The sequence below is a fragment of the Ursus americanus genome, chromosome 9 (assembly GCF_024610735.1).
Source record: "Ursus americanus isolate L20-20 chromosome 9, mUrsAme1.1.p, whole genome shotgun sequence".
NCBI classification, from domain to species: domain Eukaryota; kingdom Metazoa; phylum Chordata; class Mammalia; order Carnivora; family Ursidae; genus Ursus; species Ursus americanus.
In genome coordinates this window covers 24,999,270-25,013,029 of record NC_142135.1, presented here as the reverse complement: position 1 = coordinate 25,013,029, position 13,760 = coordinate 24,999,270, and the positions used below count along the sequence as shown (strand labels likewise).

Here is a 13,760-nt window from a genome sequence, read left to right as displayed (position 1 = left end):
AACCCTTAAGGTGACTCTAAGGTAAAGTCAATGTTGAGAACTGCTGGATCCCTGCATCATTTAGTTGAGATTGATAAATATGTTCAAACTGATTTATCAGATAACAAGGTAACTATCAGATAATGTCCCAACAGTCATAATTCTGGTAAAATCACATTTTCAATTAGATATGAAATTTTGCATTTATGCCCTTCATTCTATAAAAATCACTTTCCTAAATATCCCCAACTAATATCCTTCTTGACAATTTTATCATATTATTCACCAATCTCTGCAAAATATATGATAGTTTTTCTTTTCTTGGTCTGCTTACTTGTTATTTCATTCTTCTTTACCTTTCTGGGTTGTTTTATTTGGTTTTGTTTTTGGCCCATTCTCTTACTTTTGACTACTCTAACAGTGGACAAATTCAAAGGCATTGGCCTATAGTTCTCCACATTTTATACTTTCCTCATGGCTTGAAGAAATTACCTATTTGCTAACAAGTTCCAATGTATCCTTTTGTCATTGTTTCCAAGGTCCATTCTTGCTCCTTCAATGATCTACTACTAAGTAATCCCACCAAAATTCCCATTGTTATCTCATGTGCACGCTCAGATCCAAAGTAATCATTGATGCTTTTGTGCACACTCCATTATCATTCACCTCCAATCCATCCTGAGTCCTAGAGGAGGACTAAACTTCCTCAAACACTGTTTTTATTACTGTACAAATCTCCTATGATTTGAGATTTCTACTATATCACTTGTATTTTCCACCAGTCCATAACTCAAGTCCAACGTGTTCTTCATTGTTCTGCAGTTTTACTAGGAAGCCATGTTCACCCCTGCTTTATTTGTACTTTCTCCTGTCTTCATGTTTTCTCTTTCTTCCTCCTTAGCTATCAAAATTCTAGCTAATTTTCAAGACTCAGTTCAAATCCCACTTTTTGCAAAATACAATCTCTACTTTCACCATAGTATTCTAATCCCTCGTTACATAACATGGGAAATTTTATATTTAGTTTTAAAATTCTTTATCATATTATAAATTAGTAGTTTCATATCCTTTAGTCATATGTACAAAGAGATTATACTTGATAAAGATAAGAGAAAAACATAATTATTTTAATATACTCACAATGCCTAGGTAGGGCTTAATAACTCCTCAGTAAAAATATCCTCATCATATAACAATAATACCTGGGATACTGTTTTCAATGAATCAAGCACTTTCTATGGGAAGCACTCTCTTTCCTATTTTAAAATGGCTTTTGAAAATGTTGTAGTTTATGTTATTTAAATGTAATTTTTTTGACATGGAATAGAGATAAAGAAAAGACGTAGCTTGACTTGAGCTTACCTACTTTATTACAATGTAACACAGATTATGGGTTAAAATAGAACTGATCTGTGAATATATTAGAAAATAAAAATTTAAAAATCATTTTTTCCCATTTTATCATCATTATTAGCTCAAAAAGTAAACCCGTGGTTAATATGAATTTTAACAATAGCTAATGCTTAACACGGTACTATGTGTCAGGAACTACTCTACATCATTTACACGTATCAACTTCGTAACAATCTAAAAGGAGCTACTATTATTATACTTCCTACAGATGAGGAAACTAAGGCATGAAGAGGTTAAAAACGTTTCCAAAGTCACACTGTTAGTTAGTACCTTAGTCTAGGGTTCAAACCTTGGCAGACTGATTCAAAAAATTCTACTCTTGAACCCTAAGCCCTCCATTATGTCCAGAAAGCTCAGCAAGAAAAAATGACATCACTAATTACAATTCAACACTCTTTACAAAATGTTTTATGTTAAAATTCAGAGCATATCTATAATTTTTACCATTTTCAATTAATTCTAGTCCTTACAGTTTTGTTAAATTATTTTTTGTCTATTGGAAGTGTCCTTTAAACCACTGTTTTTGGATATCTGCAACAGATATCTTGGGAAAGACTTTCCAATTTAAAATGTAAAGATAAGGGGGAGAGCTTCTGCATCATACATGTATTTAACATTCCTTGAAAATAGTTAAAATTAAAAAAATAAAGAACAAAGTGTGCAATACCTTATTTCTCTGAAATATGAATATTTCAAAACTGCCAATAGCTAATGATACCAAGACATTCAAATGAAGTTAGTAGTATTCATTCAATAGTTGCTTTTGCTACATAATGACAGTTAAGCAATTGAACAGATTTATCACTTTTACGTCTTTAAAGTTGAATAGTAGTAACTTTCAGAGTGGTAAGAACATGAGTGTTCTTTAAATGTTTAATTACATAGACTGGGTGCTGCCTCTTGAAAAGAGCATCACTATGGAGAACACTGTTTTTGCTCTGATCTCTAAGGATATTTATCATGCCCATTATTATCATTAATGCAACATGAGTTCCTTGACCCACACAGAAGTGGACAAAAGAGGGGAGGTACAGGATTTTAAAAACAAATGAATTGTAATTTCTTATAACACTGAAGTTATAGGCTTATGGGTTTACATGGGTTTATAAATATGCTACAGGATCTTAATTAATTTACCATATTATTACATGTTCTAGCTTGAAAACATTATAAACTTAGTCAACATAAAGATATAATAACTATGTGTCAGGAAATATTCATCTTTTACATGTATCAACTCATTTAATCTTCACAACAATCTTAAGGGTAGTTTATAATAAGCAAGTTTTCTGAGGTTTCTGATTGTATATGGCAGATAATTTACTCTAAAAATAAAAGCAAGTAGATTCTAAAAAGAAGTCTCCTCCACATTACCTGACCCAGCTGATTACATTGCCACCTTTCTTAGACTCTTTTACATTAGATTTTAAATTTTTATTCCACCTTATGAAATACAGTGTTTTGGATCTTGTTCTGAACTCAAACATCATGGATGTAAACAGAGTGTTATTTTATACTATATATTCTACAAAGAACTGCCTCTTAATGCATTTAGCTTCCCAATAAAATGTTGGATCCTTGCCGCTGAGATTGTATTTTATTTGCTCTTTTACCTTCTTAGTCTAGCATGGTGTTGCCTTGGAGAAGTAGCTCAAATAGAATTGTAGAATGAATAACATGAAATAAATAAAAGTATGGATTCGAAGATAAAATAAAATCGAAAAAAAATTCATTATGAGAAGCTCACGGTTTCTTCATAATTCTACCTTAATATTGTAGAAGACCCTAGTAGAAAAGTTGGCAAGACTACCAGTTCACTAGGTTCAACATTTTAAAATACTTTAAAAAACGTTTTTATCTTTAAAACTTAAGAAAAAAAACTACTTTTTCCCTTTTATTGACAAATCCACACTTTTTGATGAAAAACAACAAGGGATGAATAGAGGCTTTTAGAGGTCAGGTATTAAAGCTGGAAAAAGAATAAAAATTAGCATTTAAAAAACCAAATGCTCCCCATGAACACTGCTGCAGCTTCCCAGATCCCTTAATAATTTGTTTCCTAGTTAAACTTTAAAGGTGCTACTGTGGGAAGACATGCTTTGGCAACATGTATAGTTCATATCCTCCTCGCTTATGCTCACTTCTGGCAGTTCCACTAACAGAATTGACTGTACTTTTCAAAAAACACAAGGTATTTTTGTTTCTGTTTTTTCATTTGAAAGGTTTATATAAGAATTATATCCTTTTAAAATTATTTGGCCCAGGTTGAATAAATATCAGAGAGAAGAAGACTCAAATGCTTACTTATTAATAGATAAATAATAATGATAAAAATTAAAACATAATCCTTTTCTATAAACAACCATAGAGAATGTATTTTTGAAACTATGAAATATTTGAAAAAATGTAGTGAAATGAAATTTAATATAATGCTGATTTATTTTGTGACTATTAAGAAATTGGCAATACGTAATTTGTTTTTGTGATTATTTACATTAAAAAATAAAAATAAAAAAGCACAAGAATATCTTTTATCTTTTACATAACATGTAATGGATAAATGAAAATTATGTTTTAAAATTATGAAGTAAATTAACATTTTATGCTTCATGTTTAACTTTTTTTGCCTCATTAACTTTTCTCCTGACAATTTTAAATAAAATATTCTTTAAATAAAATATTTTTAAAAGAATTAGTTTTTTTGCCTACCGGATACACTGTCATGTCTAAATTCCTTTCTTGTTGACCCCCATAACCCCTATGCAAGAGCAATGAAAATAATAAATATGTCCACTGAGGCAATATACCAAATATAGAGAGTTACATACATTTTAATGCCTTGATAAATCTTAGCTATTTTAGTACAAATAGCCTGAATTTCCCAGGACATCTGAAAACTCGAAGCATGTAGCATATAAAATAACATTTATATAGCTAAAATGAGCCAAAGGGTGAACCAGCATAGTTTATAATTCTACTTAGAGTTCCAAAAATAGATATATTGGCTAGACAAAATATTAGAAAAAAAGGTAGTAAACCTAATATTTAAGTTTGCAAAGATATAACTTTTATTTCATATTGACATAATGAAATTTGGTATGTCAGGATATTCATCTGACAAATTGTTTTCTGTTCATATTTTCTTTTATAGGAAGAATATCCTTCCAAAATGTATCAAATAATTTATATATGAGAAAATTTCTGTAACACTAGTTATTTTCCCTAAACACAGACAGATGTGTTTTTAATCCCCAAAATATAACAAGAAATCATAATTATATAGCTAAGTACTTTGAAATGAACTGTTTAGTGCTTTGCAAAACGTAACCAAATTTGATCAATGATTTCCTACTGATATCTGCTACTTCTGGCTTAGGATTTTCAAATCTAACAAAATGTAAAATCACATTTTAAAATTATGACATTTTAAAATGTTTGATAACATATAGGCTCTGAGGGTTTTTTTTTATAATTGATGTAATTGCTCAATTTCTGACATTTACCATTATATATACAAGTCAATAAACATGAAGATAAAATCCTTTTCTGATATAATCATAATGAATAATCTTTGTAAAAGAAATAGCTATAAATTCATTTCATCAAATCATCTGGAATTGAATAAAAATAATAATGCTAAAAATATATTCCTGTTAAAAATAACATGCTATTTATAATAATCTTATTAACTATCAATATATCACTTTAGAAGTCAGATGTTGTGTCATTAATGGTTTCTTTCCATATTTATTATATATATATATATATATATATATATAAAGAGCAATAAGCTAGAAAATTCCTACAAACTGCTATTGATTTCTAATACAAATAGCATAGCTCTCCTAAAAATTTTATGTTTTTTTACAACAGTATATATGAATGCTCTAATTCAGTGATTCTTAATTTGAGATTCAAGGATGAACTTCAGATGACCTATAAAACCTTGAATATTAAGCAAAACTGTGTACTGGGGGAGCACATAAATATGTATATTTCAGGCCATTTTGTTATTTTCAAGAGAAAACAAAAATTAATTCTATAGTTAACTAATTTACAAAAGACTTGACTTAAAGGGTATGGATAAGTTAATTCAAATTGAGAATACATTTTTTTTCCTAAATAAAAAATTGCTATAAAATGAATTTTTTTCCTTAAAACAATAACTATTTTAACAAAAATTCCTATAAGAAATCACCAATTTAAGAAATTACCAATTTAAGAAATTTCACTCACTTTTATCTCACATTCTAGAATTACAAAACTAGAACGCTATCCCACATACTAGCTCAAAGAGAATTTTTCCATCTGAAATGGTCTCAGCTTGGGAGTTTACCACATTAATCCATTAACTCGGTATACATTTAAATACAAGAAAATATTGAATAATAATCATGCATGTTATATAGATATTAATGCAGTTAATTTGGTAAATACACAAACATTTTTATAAACACACACAAACAACACAGACACCACAAACTTCACTCTTGCACTAGAGAAAGTAACAAAAAAGGAGTACACTCACAGATAGAAAACTTGTTGCTGTTGTCTTTCCCTGGAAACAATTTAAATCCTCTAGATTTAAAATCTATGGCCTTTTTCACTAGTTAAGAAAACAAACAAAAACATGTATCAGGATATACAATTTTAAAATAAAATTCAAGTTAACAAATTTTGTTAGCATTGAACTATGCAAGTTAAAGAAACTGCTTTCTTAAGCCTGATGTAGGGTACACAGAAGAAAATAAAAAAGAAAATACAGCAATATAATCAGTAAGTAGTAAAGTACCAAACAGTAGCGAAGGATTTTAAGTGTTCTATAGGGAGAATCCTGCATATATGTGTGGATATGTTTTTAAATAATATGCAAGTTTTTATATGAGAGCAAAACATTAACACTTTATATAACTTGAATTCATCAAATGTTATGGGAAAATTAAACTAGAAAAATAAAAATACTGAGACATTATAAAAGTGGGAAGAATTTAATGAACTAGGTTCTTAAACTAACGTACCTTTTTAGGTAATTTAGCCTAAGTGAACTATTAGGACACACTTAAGAAAATGGCACTAGAAAAACTTAAAATACATTTTCATATTTCTGCCAATAACTCTTTCCTTTCAAAGTCATAGCTTTTGACATTATGGTCTATAAAATTTATAAAAGTGAGTCACAACTATTTGGGTTTCATCTAAAATAACTTGCTATTTTTTTTTAAGATTTTATTTATTTATTTGACAGAGACAGCCAGCGAGAGAGGCAACACAAGCAGGGGAGTGGGAGAGGAAGAAGCAGGCTCCCAGCAGAGGAGCCTGATGTGGGGCTCGATCCCAGAACGCTGGGATCATGCCCTGAGCCGTAGGCAGACGCTTAATGACTGAGCCACCCAGGCGCCCCTAAAATAACTTGCTCTTGTTTTGGTATGATATTGAAAGCCAATGTCATCAAAGGCTGGTATATTTCATTGTGCACTTTATTAAAATAGGTATGACTGGATTTACCTAAAAGATAAATATAAATTCAATGAAGTAACTGAAATACTTTTGAAACACTTTTTCAAGTATTTTAGATGAAGGAAAAGAAGTATTTTTTTAAATATAAATTATTGGGTTAACTACAGTTGCTATGTACTTTTTAAAAGTGATACACAATAATTACACCAAGTGAAATAAAGGAAATCTATTTAATTGAAAGCCAACTAATTAAAAAAAAGTTATGCAACCTGATCTCATGAGATATTTAAATATCAGTTATTTCCTTTTAAAAACCAGCATGAACAATAATGCAAGGGATATATTTAACTTCTTCAATTATAATTTAGAAATTTTTACATACTGATTTTTATAAGATTTAAAGGCTAGGGATTACATTAGGCAAGTAGGTTTTGTTCATGCCATGAACTGAAAAAAACCAATACTGATTTTTGTTAGTTTAAAATGATCATTTCACTAATTCTTACTTGCTATTTTACCCACTTAGTTCATATCACAGGTATTTTATTGGTTTTGGAACATTTTATGTGATTTGTTTCTTATTAATACCTCAAAAGTAGAATGGTAGAGACAGGGTCTAATGATTTACTAGACTATATAGTTATGGACTATTTATACATATTATGTTTAAAAAGAGAAGGAGATGACCATTGGAGCAGGACTTAAGAGACCCGATTCTTAGAAATTATTAGTTGTGTGATTTTGAACAAGAATCTGTCTTTTTACCTCAATCATTTCTCTTAAGATAAGAAGCTAGGACTAGATGACAGCTCAGTCTCTTGACAGCTCTGAGATTCTTTATCAGCAAAAGAATGACCATCTCTGTCTCTCAAGTTGTGCTTTCTGTTGTAACTCTCTTCCACACCTCCCTCCCCATGGTAAGCCAGTGTTTAATTCTACTGGAGTATTCATTCAAGTGCTCTAAATTTAGTTCTGCCACTTTGTGAATTTTCCTGCTTTCCTTAAATTCTTCTAAATAAAATATACATTTTCTATTTTGAGGCGTATTTCTGGATAATCACAATACAAATGGGAATTATAAATAGGAATTCTACCTCTACTTTCCTCTGCACTCTAACATTTGACTTCAACTATTACAGATGAGCCTGAAGATTTCATGGTAGTTTTAACATAAATCTGGAATTCTTCAAAGAATAAAGAAAAATAAATGAAAAAATTGTAAACCCAAAGGCCAAAATAGAAGAAGAGTCCAGAAGGTCAAAAAGAGTTCAATTCTATAATGTGTAACTGGGAATAAAGAATGTTGAAAACTGCATTGCGGTGTGTGTGTGTGTAAAGGTTTATGTAAGATTTTTGCATTTAGACTATGTGGTTGGGTGAAGTTAGGAACAATACCTAGCTCAGAAAGCATCATCTCAGACCAAAGAACTTTAAATATTTCATGATTCTAAAGTGACGCAGCTTTTATTTATTATTATTATATTATTTTCTTTTTTATTCATCTATTTTTCAATTTAAATTGAAGAAAAAAATCTATCCTTTAAAAAATGTGTTATAATGCAATACAGATAAAGAAGATGGAAGACCAGGAGACTACTCATTTTTAGAAGAGAAAAAGGAGTGACTGGAAAAAATATAAAATTTTAATTCACAAAAAACTTTATGTTAAGCACTAAACACATACTTTAGATCTTTTTATGATTCCAATAAAAAGAATACATAATGCATATCTCTTTAGAAATAAATCGAAAGGACAAATATTGCAAGAATCAACTACAAGTCCCTACTCTAAATTATTTATCAGTGAAATGTTAAGTCTAAAGTATATGCCATAAAAATGTAAATTTTATTATGTATTATAACAACAACACACCATTAAGCCATGAGTGCTTCTATTAACCACATTTAACTTATTATAAAATTAACCTGATCTTTTTAACAGGTATTTCTCAGTAATCCTCATGTAAAATTTATTTTATCATAGAGATATATTAAAATATGTTACAGTCTATAAATAGAGATTAAGAAAATGTTAAATGATTGTGTATTGTTCGTGTCAATTCCTTTCACTGTACTCTGAGCTTCTCAAAGGCAGAAATAGCATTTTACTCATGTGGAACTTCTATGAGTGTATGACTGAATGAATACGTGCAACATTGTAACTCTTGGCTCAGTTAGCTAAAGACATTTTGTTGGGAGGATTTCCTTTATTAATCATAAATCAGAAGAAAAAAAGCAATAAAAGAATGAATGTTCAAGCAGAAGTAGTTTCACATATAAAGCTATTTTTAAATATATAAAAACTGTATATGTTCGAATAATTTTTTAATTTCATTAAATGCAAGATGTCGACATACGCACAAATACCAATTTCTTTTGTTTTCTTGTGTTTTCACATGCTAAACGGTTTTTGTTAACTTTTTATTTACTGCTTTATTTATGCTTTTTTTTAGCATAAGGGCAATATTTTATAATAGGAAGAAGTCTGGAGAACGGACTATATTAGGGCAACAATCAAATCCACAATCCACCTTTTTTTTTTCTTTTTTTAGTTGTAAGCCCTGGACACTAGAAACACCACTTTGTTCCTGCAATCTTTGTTAAAGCAGTTTTAAATCACAGTAGGGGATTAGCACTGCAGTATTTTTCAGATCAATTAATATTGTTATCTTCAAAATCAATTTAAATTCTCAAATGCATTTTAAAACTTACCAAAAAATGGTGATTCATGTTTCTTAAAACTCATGTAACCTCCATGTTAATCAGCTAAAGTCACCTATTTGAAATTATTTAATTATAATGCCGATTATTAAAATTATTTAATTTATAATGCCGATTATTAAAATTAAAAAGCACAAATAATTTGATTTTGTTCAAACATCAATATGTGTGTGTGTGCATGTGTGTCTGAAATTGGCAGCATATGACTTTATTTTTATGTTAGAGAATCTTTATTAGTGTAACCTGGGAACATATAGTATTATTAGGAGAAAACTGATTGGAAGGTAGTCGATATAGTGTTGGTGCCAGCGTTTAATGTTAGGAAATTGACCATATCACACAGATGTGATAGAGGGAATTCAACCTCAGTTGCAGGTTTGCAAAAGATGATCTTCAACTGTTCCCACTATCACTGAGCTTCTAAAACTTAAAGTCATAAGACATCTCCTGGCTTCAAATTCCTTTTTTGAAAATTAATAGACTCCTTACTACATAATCTCAAAAGTCATATACCTGCATTTTTTTAATTCTCTTTCACTGCTACATATAGATAATATGCAATTTTGCAGAACTATGATCTTTGAAAAAGAAAAAAAAAACAGACATGTTTAGCATTAGGGAACAACACTTTTTCATTGGGAAAAAAAATATTTCAGACTTCTATGGGACTCGAGTAGAAGAATAATGGCATTATTTACTAAGTATTACCTTCCATTTTCTACCTAGATTATATTCTTTTTTTTTTAAGATTTTATTTATTTATTCGACAGAGATAGAGACAGCCAGCGAGAGAGGGAACACAAGAAGGGGGAGTGGGAGAGGAAGAAGCAGGCTCATAACAGAAGAGCCTGATGTGGGGCTCGATACCATAACGCTGGGATCACGCCCTGAGCCAAAGGCAGATGCTTAACCGCTGTGCCACCCAGGCGCCCCACTACCTAGATTATATTCTAACACAATAATAAAAATAAAACAAATACAATATTCTGTTCATTTTCATAATCTTCCAAATTTGTAGTATTTTGACAATAAGTTATGTTCCAAATGTCAGTAGCATTATAAATCTGCAATTAAATCAGATTATAATTCTTTGGAAAAGTAAATAATTTCTTCGAAGAAAGTAGGTCATTCTACCTTATTGATTGGGGGGGTTACTTTTGCCTCATTTCAACTTTTCAAGTGTACAATAATGCCTCTCTTTTCTACTGTGTTTGATATCATGATGCCTGGATGTATAATTCTTACTTCTTATTTTGAATTAATTACAACCCTATCTTTATCTTTATACTCAATAAGTAAATTACACTAATAAAATAATTTCCTTTAAGTTTTGTTTTGGTTATTAATACTAATATGTATGTGGGTTGTTTGATTTAGAGACTATAGCACATCACACCATTCACAGTAGATTCATCTACCTGGGTACTAAGTAATATAATCAATCATTAGCTAGGAATTTTATTACAGGTCAGTATCATATTAAAGAATGGTGTCCTATTTATGACACTTCTATCACAGGGGTAGGAGTTGGAAGACCTGTGTTCTAGTCCCAAAAGACATGGGACAAGTTGTTTAACTTCTCTATTCATTTCTAAGAGATTCATTCATTTATTCTTAAGTATTTAGGTGTAGAATTTGTACCAAAGGGAGAAGGAAAGACTGATGTAATTGGAAAACTCAATTCTATCCCAAAATTTAAAATATAGAGAGATTATGAAAGTATCAAACTGTGTTAAGAGGATACTTTTTTGTTTGGTTGGTTGCTGTTTAAAGGAAATGGCAGCTCCATGTAACTGGCCTAAGCACATGAAAATTTAACACCTGTTTTCTACCTCCTATAAGGGCAGAACAAAACAGTTCTTCAGGACATATTTAGCATGAGGGGAGCTAACTGGTCACTCCTTCTACATCATCCTTGGAAGAAAAAAGATCAAGAAACTATACTGACACTGGAGTAAAAGCTAGGCGGTATTCTTGCAGTGTCTCCTTAACCATCTTTCATATAAGATCTACCACTCAATACAAATTTCTGAGAATAGAATTTTGCATATAATTTTCTGTAGTATAATTTTTAAAAATGATTGGAGGTATTTTGCAATTAGATCATGTTTCTGGATTATACACTAAAAAGGCATAATAATTCAGCAACATATTACTAAATGGCTTCTGAATCTTTGTGAAAAGTATTTTATTTTACAATATGTTAAAAGAAGAAAAATGATACTGGCCACCATTTAATGAAAAAGATAGTGGTACAAGTAAATATGTTCAAAAGCACTGAAAAGTTCATTTGTAGAGACTTACATATGTAAGATGCAAAATATTCTCAAATTTAAAATAATGGAATTAAATAAATCAAAGGTAGTAAGAAATGATACATATTCAATTCTGAAATTACTTAAAATCTAATGCATTATCCCTTTTAAAATTGCTAGGAATAAGTAATATGGTTTAGACACTCTAATTTTTTTAAAGTCCTAAGCTTTGATTTATGCTACCATGCTAGTTTGTGGCTAGCACTTAACCTTGCATATAGAGTATATATAAATGTATGTGTTGTCCAATTTTCAGCTGAAAGAAAATTTACAACTATATATTGTACCACTGTGCTTATATTCAACAACAAATTTCAGGTATCCAAACGCAGCAAGAGTTTAATAAATGTTAGTTATTCTTTTTTTTTTTTTAAAGATTTTATTTATTTATTTGACAGAGATAGAGACAGCCAGCGAGAGAGGGAACACAAGCAGGGGGGAGTGGGAGAGGAAGAAGCAGGCTCATAGCAGAGGAGCCTGATGTGGGGCTCGATCCCATAACGCCGGGATCACGCCCGAGCCAAAGGCAGATGGTTAACCGCTGTGCCACCCAGGCGCCCCATAAATGTTAGTTATTCTTATCACGATTACCAGTTATAATTTTAAGATCTAATCAGTTTCAGAGGCTAATTCAATTGGGGCTGCAATATACAAAACAATTTCCAACTATTCTGGGTCATGTCTTTTTCACTGTGTATAGATAGCATATAAAAGTTAAATCATCTACTTTCCCTGGATTTCTATATATATCTGGATATATAGATACCTATATGTATCTATATCTATTTATATATATATATCATCTCTAAATCCTTTGACCAAAATAGTAAATTTAACAAAAATATAGAGAAGCATCCTTAGATATACAATCATACCAGTTTTCCTGAACATAAGTATAGCTATTCAGCATATTTCAAGGCATTCTTGTAATAGGCCCATCTTCACTTTTACAAAAGAAGATTCTGAAGCTATAAGGTCTGAAAGTTTTAATGAGATCAACCTACACCCTAAATCTTTGAAATCTTATTTTTCAATCATTTCAGACTTTGAAATAAGTGCAATTTTTTTTTTAAACTTAGAAAACTAACAGAGTAACCAGAGTGGAAAGGAGACATCATGCTTTATAAAATCAATTTCTTAATTTTCACTGATCTGAATTAATTTTATTGCTTTTTATTTGAGATAACGGATGACTGAGTAATTGGTTGAAAAATCACACAACTAATCATTGGCTAAAGACTCTAAAATTTGTATATGGGCTTTCTTTCCTTCCAGAAATGGAACAAATTCAGGAATCCAAAACACTTATGTAGATACCAGCAGATGCACCCGCAATGCTTGGCGTAACAGGTCTTACAGTTATGGCGTGCTATAAAATGTCAGGATTATACGAAAAATGTGGGATTTTTTTATATTCTCTTTAGGGATTCTTATAATTGGCATAATAAAAGTCACCATATGGGAAGAGTCACCATTGGTATGGTTCACAGACACTTTTAATACTTTTAAAACTGTATTAACCTTTAATTGTTTTAATCCTCATTTTTCTGATAGCTTCAAATGAACTTTTTAAATTATCTTTAGTCCTACAATTAAATATTAAGATCCACTCCATTCATTTTCCTAGGCCCTTTTTTCTTTTGGTATATTCTTCTAAATAGAAATGATTTTCTATTCATCTTATTTGTAATTTGTTCTCTTTTTATAATTTTCATATTTTAATTTTACTAAGGATAATTTCACAATAAAATATAACATGAAAAATGATATCATTCTTTTTTTTTTTTTTTTTAAGTAGGATGCTTAGGAGAGCCCTGGTTTTCACATGAATGCCTTAGGAATATGAGGATTAGGCAAAACTTCCCAAATAATCTC

The 13,760-nt window shown here is 30.2% G+C and overlaps 1 protein-coding gene across 4 annotated transcripts in view; it reads right to left on the bottom strand.

Moving 5' to 3' along the window:
* The window catches only part of CSMD3 (CUB and Sushi multiple domains 3), a 1,146,349-nt gene that overhangs the window by 661,685 nt on the left and 470,904 nt on the right, over window positions 1–13,760 (bottom strand). For 3 of the 4 annotated variants that reach the window (XM_045805628.2, XM_087864412.1, XM_045805629.2), the window contains one exon: window positions 5,921–5,998. The exons of the other annotated variant lie outside the window; for it this stretch is intronic. In XM_045805628.2, coding sequence (XP_045661584.1) covers window positions 5,921–5,998 — 78 coding nt within the window. The remainder of the gene's footprint in view (window positions 1–5,920; window positions 5,999–13,760) is intronic. 4 annotated transcript variants of the gene reach the window in all.